We start from the raw sequence: 15,000 nt of genomic DNA on the forward strand, positions 1-15,000 counted from the left end.
CACACCTTCACCTACACACCTTCATCTACAGAACCTTCACCTACACACCTTCACCTACACACCTTCATCTACACACCTTCATCTACAGAACCTTCACCTACACACCTTCATCTACAGAACCTTCACCTACACACCTTCATCTACAGAACCTTCACCTACACACCTTCATCTACAGAACCTTCACCTACACACCTTCACCTACACACCTTCATCTACAGAACCTTCACCTACACACCTTCATCTACAGAACCTTCACCTACACACCTTCACCTACACACCTTCATCTACAGAACCTTCACCTACACACCTTCATCTACAGAACCTTCACCTACACACCTTCATCTACAGAACCTTCACCTACACACCTTCACCTACACACCTTCATCTACAGAACCTTCACCTACACACCTTCATCTACAGAACCTTCACCTACACACCTTCATCTACAGAACCTTCACCTACACACCTTCACCTACACACCTTCATCTACAGAACCTTCACCTACACACCTTCATCTACAGAACCTTCACCTACACACCTTCATCTACACACCTTCACCTACACACCTTCATCTACAGAACCTTCACCTACACACCTTCACCTACAGAACCTTCACCTACACACCTTCATCTACACACCTTCACCTACACACCTTCATCTACAGAACCTTCACCTACACACCTTCACCTACAGAACCTTCACCTACACACCTTCATCTACAGAACCTTCATCTACACACCTACACACCTTCATCTACAGAACCTTCATCTACACACCTACACACCTTCATCTACAGAACCTTCACCTACACACCTTCATCTACAGAACCTTCATCTACACACCTACACACCTTCATCTACAGAACCTTCATCTACACACCTTCATCTACACACCTTCATCTACAGAACCTTCACCTACACACCTTCACCTACACACCTTCATCTACAGAACCTTCACCTACACACCTTCATCTACACACCTTCACCTACACACCTTCATCTACACACCTTCACCTACACACCTTCATCTACAGAACCTTCTACATTCTCGTGTTATATACTTCCTTAAACCAGGAACTACGGTTTCACAAAGACACATATCATGTCCACATACTTATCATTATATTTTCTAATTTCAAATTCATATAGTACATCTTAGTTTGGTGCAGATCACTCTAGCAGTGGCTTCAGTACCAAGCCTGGTTAAAAGAGCCTATCAAAAATGAGTTCATCAATTGTGAGAAGGTGTTCTGCACATTTTGAAGATGTGAGATGAAGAAAATAGTCATCCAAAACGATGTCATCCATGTCATCCAAACGATCCTGATTCCATACAGTTGACATATTCAATATGTTAAATAAGTCATCATAATACATCATAACATCTCGGTCTTTGCTTCAAACTCCAGAATCATCAAAACAAATCAGATGAAGAGTGAAAACATTTTCAAAGAAGGAAAGAAAAAAAAACAACCAAAAAAACGTTCAAAGCCCCTCACTTCATTTGATCAACACAGGGAGTGTGTGGTCCCTCTTGAATATACGAGGGTACACTGAGCACATATTTAAAGCCTTGCACCAGAGGCTGAATGGCTCTGGAGAGGCTGACACAGAGCTGCACGCAGGCTGACGTTTCAATGATATAACACAAGAGGGAAAAACCCCAGCTTTTCCTCAGAGAAAAACTAATAGAAAGTGACAGACGACCAGGGTCACCACTGGCCCCGCGTGACCCCCACAGCGCCCACCCATCCCCCCACCCGCTGTCACATGACCACAATAGGCGACACCCTCCCCCCAGCCATGACTGGTGCCATCTCACACTAAGCCCTAATCCCAAATATCCCAGCCTGGCTGTTGAAGGGAGCGCTCCACTGTCCCTCCACGTCCCCACAGCCACCCTGCCCTACTGCACAGATCTGGGGTCAGCTAGGGCCACCCCCCAGAACCTTAGAGCACCTAACTGGATGGTTCTCCTGGGATGGCCAGGAGAGTTGACCGTAATTTAAAAGTGGACTGGCGTCGTCTCAGAGCCAGTGGTATTGATTTCTCATCAGGTTAAGGATGAGGAGGCGTTGGCTCTTTAAACCCAGGAACAAATGAAGTGTCCCCCTGGAGGGCCTCCTGCCTCCTCCCTGTCTCCTATTAACTCTGTCTCTCTCCCTTGTTTCATCTGTCTTCATCTACTGCAGAATAGCTGGAACATTTTCTTTGCGACACGTCTCTCTTTCCCAATGTCTCCCTTTGTCCCTCTCTCTCCCTCACTTCATCATCATTTGCTCCTATGACATCTTCTCTCTCTCTCTCTCTCTCTCTCTCTTCTCTCTTTCTCTCTTCTCTCTCTTTCTCTCTCTCTCTCTCTTCTCTCGCTTCCCCTAATCATTGTCCCTCCGTGTTTCTCCTATAGTTGTGGGGTTCCACAGTGGGTCACTGCTACAGAACCGCCCCTCTCTCCCCTCATCCCTCTCTCCCCTCATCCCTCTCTCTCCTCATCCCTCTCTCCCTCATCTCCTCCCTCCCCTCATCCCTCTCTCTCCTCATCCCTCTCTCCTCATCTCCTCTCTCCCCTCATCCCTCTCTCTCCTCATCCCTCTCTCTCCTCATCTCCTCTCTCCCCTCATCCCTCTCTCCCCTCATCCCTCTCTCTCCTCATCCCTCTCTTTCCTCATCTCCTCTCTCCCCTCATCCCTCTCTCCCCTCATCCCTCTCTCTCCTCATCTCCTCTCTCTCCTCATCTCCTCTCTCTCCTCATCTCCTCTCTCTCCTCATCCCTCTCTCTCCTCATCCCTCTCTCTCCTCATCTCCTCCCTCCCCTCATCCCTCTCTCTCCTCATCCCTCTCTCCCTCATCTCCTCCCTCCCCTCATCCCTCTCTCTCCTCATCCCTCTCTCCCTCATCTCCTCCCTCCCCTCATCCCTCTCTCTCCTCAGTCCCCTCAGCTGTGGCCCTCTGCCCTCCCCACCAGCTGGCCTCCATTACAACAACTCAATCAGGGCACCCAAGCCACCCTTAATCAGTCATAGCATGACAACATGGGAGAAATGGAGGGAGGGAGGGAGGGAGGGAGGGAGGGAGGGATATAGAACGAGAGGGAGAGAGAAGAATGGGGCAAGAGGGGGCGAGACAGAGAGAAGGAAAAACCAGAAAGAAGAAGAGAGAAGGAGCCGAACGAGAGGGAGTGAGGGAGAGAAGGAGTGAGGGAGAGAAGGAGTGAGGGAGAATGGGGGGCAGAGTGAAGGGAGAGAAACGGATGAAAGAGGGGCAGAGCGGGATAAAGAGGCAGAAACAGGGAGAGAGAGCTATGGGGAGATTTATGAAGCATTTGTACGGAGAGCTGAATAGAAAGATTAGAATCCCTTTATCTCCATGTCTTTTGTTCTTTAAATAGCCACCACATCCAACAAGTAGAACGCAGGCATGCACCCTGGTGAATAGACACACAGACACAGAGGAGGAGGGATAGTTGTTCTGTACTCACCACGAGCTTTGGACTCCTCTTGGCGGGCACCACTCCTGCAAAGCAGCGGCAGAGAGACAGAGAGAGCATTAATGACCGGCCGTACTCTCCCCCCCCGCCCCCCCTGAGCAAAAAAACAACAACTCCCCAGGACGGATGGACGGACGGACGGACGGACGGATGGATCAACTGCAGGTCCTGCTGCAGAGCCAAGCAAGCAGAGCAAGCCCAGCTCCTGCACTCTCTCTCTCTCTCTCTCTCTCTCTCTCTCTCTCTCTCTCTCTCTCTCCTTCTCTCTCTCCCTCTCACTCTCCTAGTGCCACTGCGCTGTGCTGCGCTATGTTACGCGCTAGTCTGAGTGATCTCCTCCTCCTCCTCCCCCTCCTCCCCCCCCTCCTCCCCCTCCGCGCTCTGCTCTGCTCTGCTCCGCGCTCCCACCCGCGCTCCTGTGCGAGAAGGAGAGGAGCCGCTGATCTGTCTGCATTAGTGGCTGATGCTGCCTGATTCTGCAGTAGCCCTGGGGGGCTGGTCCCGACCGGAGACCCACACAGCCGACGCACCGACCGACCGACCGGCCCGCCGCCCGACACGCAAGCATTCAAATGAGGGAGTGAGCGACCGTTCGACCTCGGCAGAGGAGCGCCGGAGACGCTGAGCGCTCGGGCAGAATCTCAACTATTACCCATGGAGAAGGAGTCCAGCAGCCTGAGCATTACATCAAAGGCGGGCATCAGCTCCCCGCTCACTGAGAGCATCTTCTGAAGCGTCTCTTCACCTAAAGCAAGCAGCTCCTCTGCTGAAGCCTCGCACATTTCAGGAGCTGATCTGGTCTCCCTCCCTCCCTCCCTCCCTCCCTCCCTCTCCCCCTCTATTTTTTCCCCAGTGCCCTCCCCCTCCTACTTCTCCATGCACTGTAGCTTCTTGCCCCCCACCCATCCACCACCCCCCACCCCCCACCTCCCACCCCCCACCCCCCACCACACACCTCTATCAATCTACTGTACTTATCTATGTATCCACACACACAGTCATCCAGAAGATCAATCTAACACTTGCTAATGAAATATTCACACAGGGAGTGAATTGTCAGGGGATAAGATTCGGAGCACGCCAGGCGTAATAACACGATGAAGCGTAATCTACATTCAAAGTGTACCTCTTATTTCATACAGTACTCCACTCCTCACCCCAGAACCCATTCATACCGTTGTTCACTGAATGAGGGTAGACGTATCAACATCATCAACCTTCCAACGCACCAACCTAATGGTACAATTCATAACAGCAGGTTAGCACCAAGCAGAGACCCAGAAAAAATATATTTGCACTCTATTCTGCTTTTCATACTGTAAATTCAACACATTATTTTTCCATTACAAAATATCCCCTTCTGCAGCATGTGAGATTGACAGGGAAATCGAGGTTAACACACAGCGTTAACTTGAGTCGGAATTTTGACGCAGTTGAGACTTTCATCACTATTAAGGCATAGAAGCAGTTATTATTGTTTTACATGAAGTGTAAAAAGCAAGACAATGCATCTCCCACAGTGACAAAGGATTTATGATGGGCTTTAGGTGCCTGAGGCAATTTTACTCTATATACCAAAGATACCTCAATAAACTACCCCTCCTGTTAAACAGATATAAGCTTCTCCCATAGCGGGTAAATCTCCTCAGGCTAGCACACGTCCCTGTCACCTGCTGCCGGGCGCTCACAGAGAAACAACACGCAAAACATACATGTAACATTCCAGTAATATTATGATCACATGCAAGAGCATCCATCTCCTCCTGCTTTCTCAAGTTATCCTGCTGCATCGGCGAAAATCATTAAATGTTAAAACTTTCTGTTGCTGCAAAGCCCCTTTCTACACAATTCATAATTTATCCTCTCTCTCTCTATCTCTCTCTCTCTCCCCCACTCCCTTTCTCTCCATCCCTCTCTTTTAGATCGTGGAATCGTGTGTAATGGAAGAAGTGGGAAGACAGCCCTGGGTGTAGATTGTGTGTGTGTGTGTGTGTGTGTGTGTGTGTGTGTGTGTGTATGTGTGTGTGTGTGTGTGTGTGTGTGTGTGTGTGTGTGTGTGTGTGTGTGTGTGTGTGTGTGTGTCACTATAAGCACACCTGACAGACGGTCATTGTTTTCCACTCATATCACCAGCGTTCCGAGCCCTCAAACAGTAAATTCAACCAGTAACCAGGGTGACCATCTCCACACGTCAACAACAAAAATAACCTCTGAACCATTTCAGCTTCAGCGGAAGCAAGAGTTGGGCTTCAGCCCCATTATATTTCACTTCAAGTCAGGTACTGACAGTTTGAATTGAAAAATGACCACATGGTAAAGAACTGGGGGCATATTTCATTGCATTGAACATAAATTGAAGCTGACTTGACCCGGACTCTGCAGTCAAACAGCTGTATGCCAGCTGCAGCAGCAGGCCTGCATGTTGTGCTAATGCACATCCATACCTGCTTCAGTGATTATGGCAGTTAGATTAGTTGGAGCAGTACGTTCTAGCACTGATGTTTATGTATCTCAATTCTACCGCGATTGTGTATTAAATATTAACGAATGCAGCGGTTATGTTCCCGCTGATGCACAGAGAGAGGGAGGCAATCACGCGTTCCTGCACACATGCATGACCATTCACACATGTATGCACACACACGCACACGTGCGCACGGACACACACACACACACACACACACACACACACACACACACACACACACACACACACACACACACTGGATTATGCATTGGGCGCACACTCCCGGTTTCTTCTTTCCTCTCCTGAAGCAGCCGAATGATAACGCAGCTCTGCTCAATACTCCACGAAATGGAACAATTAATCCGTTGCTCCGTTTAAAAGGCTCTGGATTGATCAGCAAGGATGCAACCCCGGGTCTGAAAAGGCTCCAGTCTTATGAATACAGAACGCACCATGCCAGCATTGATTGAAACGGGAAGGGGGGAAAACAAATGTGAAATGAAGGAGCGGCCAGTAAGTGGTTCTGTAATGGACTGGCTCTCTGTGACACAGTGGAGTGTTCTAACTGGCTCTCTGTGACACAGTGGAGTGTTCTAACTGGCTCTCTGTGACACAGTGGAGTGTTCTAACTGGCCACATGGCTTCCAGAGGTTCTCACTGGGTCAAACCCAGCAGACTGTGGAGTGTTGCAAAAGAGAGGGTGTGTGTGTGTGTGTGTGTGTGTGTGCGTGTGTGTGTGTGTGTGTGTGTGTGTGTGTGTGTGTGTGTGTGCGTGTGTGCGTGTGCGTGTGTGTGTTGGGGGTGGACAGATGTAGTGGACACACAGATGTAGTGGAATTTGGGGTTTCAGAATCACACACAGGTCCAACGTCCGATATCCCTGGACAATAGAAGCTTTGTCTGTGTGTACAGTAACTGTGGATGCGTGTTTGTGTGGGTGTGTGGGGGCGGATATGAGGAGTGTGTGTGTGTGTGTGTGTGTGTGCGTGTGCGTGGGCAGGTTATTCTCCACAGAGGAACAAGAGCATTGAATAAGTCCTGTGCTTTACAACCCAGAAGTGAATGGTTTGGTGTTTCTATGCTCTGTTCAGGCAATGGCCTTGGAGGACTTCTGCAGTGCCCACTCTGAGGGAATGAATGGCCTGTATGTCTAAAACCTATGCATCACACTGTCGGAGGGAGGGGAGTATTAAGAATGCCCTCTTCCTTTATTGTACAGTGTCAGACTTCATAGCTCTTTATATTCCCCTGTTCTTCCTCAGTCACCTCCCTTCATCTTCCGCTTTTCATGATTTCCCCCCCCCCCCCCCCCCCCCCTGCCCCCCCCCCCCCCCTCCCTTCCTCTCTCTGTATTGTGATCAGTGAGGCTCCTATCTCAGGGGACAGTCCCTCCTGTGGCGTTACAGAGCATTGTCATGGCAACAAAGGAAAGGCAAGATGGAGGAGATTTTACAACTGGCCTCGCGAGTTGTAGACCAGGATGAGAGGAGGAGGAGAGGAGGAGGAGAGGAGGAGAGGAGGAGAGGAGGCGAGGAGGAGGAGAGGAGGAGAGGAGGAGAGGAGGAGACGGGGTAGGAGATACATGGACGAGTTGGACGGAGATTAGATGAGAGAGACAATGTAAGGAATGTAAGGAAAGGAAGGAAGGAATGTAAGGAAAGGAAGGAAGTAAAGTAAGGAAAGGAAGCTATGGTTCATTCACTGAGCCGAACAATTCCCTGTTACAGCCAGATCAATGCTCTATCACTCGGTTTCTCAAATGTCCCACAGTGGTGCTGGGGATGAATACAGTAGTGTATCCAGGATGAAGAGTCACATTGATCCATGTTTTACCTTGCATCCATGTTTTACCATGTTTCCATGTTTTACCTAGCTACCAAGAATGTGGCTAACCAGCTCCTCCTCTACCTCTGCAGTCTCTCTGTCTTTCTGTTTCTCTGTTTCTCGTTGCCGTAACTCCACTTTCTCCCTCTCCCCTCCCCTCCCCTCCCCTCCACTCCCCTCCCTTCCCCTCCACTCGATGTTATTCACCAGGCGCAGGATTGAAACTAGGACACCCTGTGTTGGGTTGTCCCCGTGTCAATTCTGATACATTGTTATGCTATTGTGGAATCTATAGTGGTATTGACAAAAACATTATTGCCCTCTATGTGAACAGCGAGACTAGATGCATTCATTTTAATTGTATTTATTGCCAAGCAAGCAAACATACTGAAGCCCTGTATGTAGTGAGTGAATCAATTCTCTACATTTCTATTTGAGCTTTTCTCCCCACGAATAAACTACTTTTTTTTTATTTCACAGAAACTCCATTTACAGATCCAGGAAATCCTGCCTCCGGGGGTGATAAGCACAACGGCTGAATGGCTGTATCATTACAAACACTTTTTTTTTTTTTTGCCAATGCATATCTCTGATAATGCTGACACCTCAGTCTGAATAATAGCAAGGTGAGAAAGACAATCTTAGCAACACAGCTTTAACACTGGGATTCAGTTTCCTGAAGAGCGGCAGCAGCGCAGCAGTGGGCCAGAATGAACTGGGGATGCTGGGCTGAGGCCGGGCCTTCCACAATCCTGCTGCAACTTGACATAACGCCACGTCTTAACTTCGGTATAACGAAGTTGCAACTTCGCACACTTCCAAGTCAGTGGCGATGCATTAGGAGTGTTGCTTTGTCCTCGTCCAGAGACATGGTTAGCAGCTCTGATTGGACCGGCCACTGAGCGCAGTTCTGATTGGACAGGGGCCTGAGTGACAGTCCTGGTCCACATCGTGCTGGTTGAGTGGGTATTGGCGTGTGGTGACACACACTTCCTTATTGTTTCTGCGTGACCTTGTGCCTCCCGTCCTCTCTGCAGACTCTGAGTCAGACAGCTCAGATTGATGACTCACAGATGCAGAGATTAAGGCTGTGGAGCCATTCCTCTACCTGAGGTCTACCTACCTCCTTTTCCACCCTGAGACGACCCCCCCCCCCCCACCCCCCTTTATATCCCTCCCTCACCTTTTCTCTTCCCAGGCCTTTTCTAAACCCTTAAAATCCCAATCCTCCTCTTCTTCTCCTTCCTCTCCCCCTCCCCCTGCTCTTCGCCTCCTCTCCCTCCGCCCTCATCCCCGGAAGGTGCTGTGTTTTGTAGGTTATGAGGCATTATTGTTCATATCCACCTGAAAGGTCACTGCATCATTCTTACCTTACAAACCACCCCACATTATCCTCCCCTGCCTCTAGCCTCCACCCCCTACATCTGCTTCTGCTTACTGTCCCTGCCTCCACCTCTCTCTCTCTGCCTCCACCTCCACCTCCCTCTCTCTGCCTCCACCTGCCTCTCTCTGCCTCTACTACGTCCGTCACCAGCTGGGCACTGACCTGTTCCCACACTAATGGTCAATCGGGTGTCAACACTAAGAGAGATAATCTATGCTGTCTGACTCCCTGGCTGCCCTGTCTTCTCCTCCCCTCCCCTCCCCTCTCCTCCCCTCCCCTCCCCTCCCCTCTCCTGTCCTCTCCTCTACTCTTCCGCTCCCCTCCTCTCCCCCTTCCCTCTGGTTGTCCTAGAGGCCAGGAGACAGACTGTATCTGTGTCTGTATCATTCTCACACACGCCCATAACGATGCTGACATTTAACACAATAGAGCGCTGTTATTTCAGATGCAGCGCACAAGGTCAAGTCATTAGAGGACATAATTGATGCTGCCTGCATATCCCAACCCTCAGCCAGTAGAGATCTAGGCCAGTAGGCATAGGCATAGGTAGTCATTTATCCAACGAGGAGGGCTGGCTGAGCACAGAGCACAGCCTTCTAACATTACAGCATGTAAATACGAACCATAATCATTCCAGCGAGCAGCTTTGAAAGCTTGACAGCAACCTATCATGAATGCATCAACCTACAGTGAATCAAGGCGAGTAAAGTACATCTTTGAATGGTGACATTTGTAATAGTAATTTGTAATAGTAATAGTAATAGTAGTTATTCCTGTGGTAATGGCAGGTGGAGTTAGGTCAGATAGAGCGAGGTAAATCAATAGAGACTTCTTTAACAGCTCTGCCCACGGCCTTGAGTGTGTGCACATCTACGTGTCCTTTTCAGTTATCAAAATCAACAGCTATTCTCTACTCTGTGGTACCTCTTTCCCTTTCCATATTGTGTAGCTTTCTCTCAACCTTCAACTCAGCCCCCTCTTTCACCCTTTCTCTCACTCGTAGGTCATTTGAAAATATGGCACACACAAATTAGACGGCATCTTTGACTGAGCGCCCCCACACCATTACCGCGCGTAATAGCCGTCTTAAAAAAAACACAGTCACACACAGCCAGAGACAAAGAAAGAGAGAGAAAGCGAGTGAGAGAGAGGAAGAGAGGTAGAGACACTGTGAGAGATGGAATAAGTGAAAGAGATAAAGGCAAAGAGAGAGAGAGAGAGAGAAAGAGAGAGTGAAAGAGAGAGAGAGAGAGAGAGAGAGAAAGAGAGAGAGAAAGAGAGAGAGAGAGAGAGAGAGAGAGAGGCAGGAGACTATTTCACAAAGAGTTGATAGAACACAGGGAGACTAGTGAGGTCTCAGAGGACCCTCTCAGCACCATCCATATTCATGACAGATAAGAGAGTCCCTGACCTAATGCCATCCTCCTCTCCTCTCCTCTCCTCTCCCCTCCTCTCCTCTCCTCTCCTCTCCTCTCCTCTACTATCCTATCCTGTCCCTGCTCTTCCATCTGCCACCCACTTCCTCCCTCCCTTCCTCCCTCCCTCCCTTCCTCCCTCCCTCCCTCCCTCCCTCATCCGCTCACCCACTCTCTTCCTCACACACTTCTTCTTGACTCATCCCTTCACTGTCTCCTTCACCGTCTCCTTCACTGTCTCCTTCACTGTCTCCTTCCCTCTTAGAGAACGACCGATTCAGGTTTTTCAGGTACGGTACAATACTGATTTTGTACGGGTCCAGGAGGCAGATTGCAGATTTTAAACCTTTCACAAATTACAATGGCAAAAATTAACATTTAAATGAACCCTTTTACTGTTAATTCATTACTAAAATTCTAATAGTGATACTAAATTATGTGAGTAAATTCTCTCACAATACACAATACAATATAGCCCAATTATAATAGCTCATATCCATCATGTCATGTCATGCATTTTATCATCATTCTGTGCCTGTGTGTGTGTGTGTGTGTGTGTGTGTGTGTGTGTGTGTGTGTGTGTGTGTGTGTGTGTGTGTGTGTGTGTGTGTGTGAGAAAAGGAGCTAGGGAACAACGTCAAGGTAGTGAAATGAAAAGTAAATGAGCCCGAGACACAGATTATACTGTTTTAGAACAAAAATGGCCGCCTTGTTAAAACGCCTTACATTTCCCTTCTCTTTGCAACTGGCCTGCTGCCTGCTTAATCTTCTCCATAGAGGTACCCAAATTCCAGTCAGTTCAGCACAATCCCATGACACGGGCATTATTGAACAGCAACACCATTACCATGCTGATGGTCTCACTCAGCGGGGCAGCAGGGAGAGGATTGACACAGACATTTTTCTTACTGTTTCAAATGCATAAACTTTTACTGTTTCGGTTTATAGACCAGAGCTCCGGTACGAAGTAAACAACAGTGAAAACAAGCTCGCGGACGCCGAGTCAACAAATGTAATGATAAACATGAACGTTTAAGCAACTATTACTTGGGGAAATTAAGCAAATTACTTGGGGAAATGAGGCGAATTCGCCGCCACAATCAATCAGTCCTACACTAGCCTGTGGCCTAACAAACGGGAGAAGTCTGGCCAGAGCCTATATTGCAAGCTAGCTAATAATGGGAGCTAGATTACATTTTGCAAATTGATCTGTCAACCGCTTTTTACCCCAACAATCACTAGCTATGTTTCAATGTACTGCATCTAGTTACAGTAAATACTGCTCCTTTCCCGCCGGTTGAGACGGGAGGGTGCAGCTGCAACTGCTATGACCTTGATTGCTCTCGTGGTGCAATTTGCCGAAGCAGGCAGCCATGACGGCGATGCCTCCAAGCACAGGAAGCCCGCCAAACAACAACACGTAGGATCGGCAAGTCCGATGTTCAAGTGTCGATACCAATGTTTAAAAAAGAAAGAGAGCAAATATCGACCAACTTTCTGGGCCTCAGCGATGACCGGTCGATCTCTACTCCCTCTGTTTCATCCACATTTACATTTACATTTACGGCATTCAGCAGACGCCTTCATCCAAAGCGACTTACAACAAATACATTTGTCTAAGTGAGTGAATCATCTATCCATCAGTCATCATAAGGAAAAGTCATCTATGCTAGGACTAGGGGCCATAGGCTGTCACAATGCTAGAAGAAAGGAAGATTTTTTTTTTTTTTTTATATATATATCATCTCATTAATCTCATAGGCAGTTCACTCGCCACTGCTTTCTACTGTAGCTACACACCTTCCACCATACCTCCCTTTCCCATCCCTCTTCCCCCCCATCCCTCCACCCCTCCCTGCCTCCCTCCCTCCCTCCATCCCTCCCTGCCTCCCTCCATCCATCCCTCCATCCCTCCCTGCCTCCCTCTGTCCCCCCCATCCCTCCACCCATCCCTGCCTCCCTCCATCCCTCCACCCCTCCAAGCCTCCCTCTGTCCCCTCCATCCCTCCACCCCTCCCTGCCTCCCTCTGTCCCCTCCATCCCTCCATCCCTCCCTGCCTCCCTCCATCCCTCCACCCCTCCCTGCCTCCCTCTGTCCCCTGCTCCTTTCAGGGTTGTGCACGTACCTCTCTGCACCAGCATGGTGACCTCGCTTCCCCGGGGACACTTGCTGAGCAGGTCCACCACCTGGTTGTGGCTCATGTTCTGCACGTTCCTCTTGTTCACCTCCATCAGAATGTCATTTTCCTTCAGGCCCCGGCAGCGGGGGTAGTCCACGATCTGCTTCACCCTCTGGCCCCCGCCCGTCAGGCTGTCCGCGATGGTGAAGCCGAAGCCCTTATCTCCCTTCTCCATGTGGACGGTGATCAGCTCGGGCTGGCCGGCGATGGACGACGCCATGGTAACCACGTCGCTGGCGTAGCCGTGGGAGCCGTTGGACGCCGCGTCGGCCGAGGGGCTGTGCGCCCGCGGGTCTCTCATGCCGTTAACGGGGCCGCCGCTCTGGCTGCCGTGGCTGGACGGGGAGTCGTAGCTCTCCTGGCCGTTGACGATGATGGGCTCCTTGTCCACGATGGCCACGGAGGTCACCAGGCTGGTGTTGGGGTCGTCGGGGTCAAAGGGCAGAGGGTAGCCGCGGCACAGGGCCAGGTCCACCATGGAGCCGATGGGGATGGACTGGAAGATCTTCACCACCTGGGCGTGGGTGTAGCCAAGGACGATGATGTCGTTCACGCTTACGATGACATCACCTACAGGAGAGGAGACGGAGGGACAGAGAGGAATGTTAGGAATTCAGCGATAGTTACACAGCAAGGAGCGTAACTGGGAGCACTGAAAAAATGATTGCGTGCGTGCTCAAAGTGTGCCTCCTAGTTGAGTCAAAGGCAAGCTCAAGGGGCTGAGCTCCACCGGCCCCACGGTCCCTAGTGGTTCAAAAAGGTGCTGCAGCCGGAGAAAGACACTGTTGCCTGAGGTGGCTTGTTTATTGTTGAGATGTCTGCTGCATCTTTCCTATTGCTTTCCCGCGGGGTCTGCTGCCTGCAAATTGGACGAGCAAAAGTAGTCACACAGCCAGTGGCCACAGCTAAACAGAAAGCTAACACGGTGGAAACAGAAGCTGCATGATTGCGCCCACGAGAAAGACTTCAACATATTTCTTAATCTTAATCTTAAAATGTATTCTGCTAATAGGCTATGTCTTGATGTAGGCTATATCCAACTGCGTTCAAGGCGGCTGATGTGTTTTGATTGGCTGTGGTTCCACTGGCATGCATCTGAGCGTTTTTGACAGTGGCCCCACCAAAATGTTGGGGTTAAAAATGCCACTGAGCACCGTAAATACATGCACTATGTAAGGAGCTACATGCATATTCATATCACTACATCAATAAATACCGAAAATAATAGTAATATAATTACAAACAATATACTCCCTTAGGAACGGGCAAAGGACTAGTACCAGTAATTGTTCAGGTAAAAATGTCATCTGTTTTACATTGTAAGCACGTACATGAGACTTTTCTCTCCCTGACTGAGACAGTGGCCCATGGGTCTGAGCAGCCAGGAGAAAGGCTGTATCTGCGTCTGTATCACTCTCACGCAGGCCCGTAATGATGCTGACATTTAACACGAGAGGCTGAGGCAATACTGGTATTTCATTATTTCAGTTCAATGTGGTAATACAACATTTCATTAGTTTGACAATGTCAAACACATGGACTTCTCTCTTCCCTCTCCCTGTGTGAGACAGTGACCCCTGTGGGCCATGGGCGTGTACTGCACCTGTCTCCATCTTCCCGTCCACGGCTGCTGGCCCGTCCAGCACCAGGCTCTTGATCTGCAGGAACTCGTCCGGCTCGTCGCCCCCGACGACGGTGAAGCCGAAACCGCGGCGACTCTTCTTCAGCTTGGTGTTGATGAAGATTCCCTTCAGCTCCGACGGGTTCCGTGTGAAGAACGGCTTTCCTCCTGTCGAACATGGGAGGAAAACACTCCTTTATTTGTCTGATCTCACTTTCAAATCAGATCAAATTGTATTTGTCTCACAAACAGCGTCACATACATTGCATTGCAATGACAGCTGTAACTGATATAGTGAAATGCTTCGTGATTTTTTTAACAAAAAAGTGTTAAACAAACCAGAATATGTTTTATATTTTAGATTCTTCAAAGTAGCCACCTTTTGCTTTGATGACAGCTTTGCACACTCTTGACAAGGTGTGTCCAAACATTTGACTGGTACTGTATCTACGTAGCCTATGTACTGTAGTATAGTGTTCCTAATAAGGTGCTCGGTGAGTGTATCTGCTAAATGTTTTGGTTGGATCATGCTCTGAGCTTGTGATATGAGCCCTCCGATGTTTTCGAATACCCGCTTCACGCTACGGTCAAATGACTTCTGCTCACATGCTCTGGTCTGTGTG

At 49.3% G+C, this 15,000-nt stretch overlaps 1 protein-coding gene across 1 annotated transcript in view; it reads right to left on the minus strand.

The window, feature by feature from the left end:
• The window catches only part of LOC310807949 (membrane-associated guanylate kinase, WW and PDZ domain-containing protein 1-like), a 41,506-nt gene that overhangs the window by 18,643 nt on the left and 7,863 nt on the right, over nt 1–15,000 (minus strand). Inside the window, exons 8-10 of the mRNA XM_083674620.1 lie at nt 14,360–14,545; nt 12,703–13,326; nt 3,478–3,512 (exon numbers count right to left, since the gene is read on the minus strand). Coding sequence (XP_083530746.1) covers nt 3,478–3,512; nt 12,703–13,326; nt 14,360–14,545 — 845 coding nt within the window. The remainder of the gene's footprint in view (nt 1–3,477; nt 3,513–12,702; nt 13,327–14,359; nt 14,546–15,000) is intronic.

The sequence above is a fragment of the Argentina silus genome (genome assembly GCF_951799395.1).
Source record: "Argentina silus genome assembly, chromosome: 8".
Lineage (NCBI taxonomy): Eukaryota > Metazoa > Chordata > Actinopteri > Argentiniformes > Argentinidae > Argentina > Argentina silus.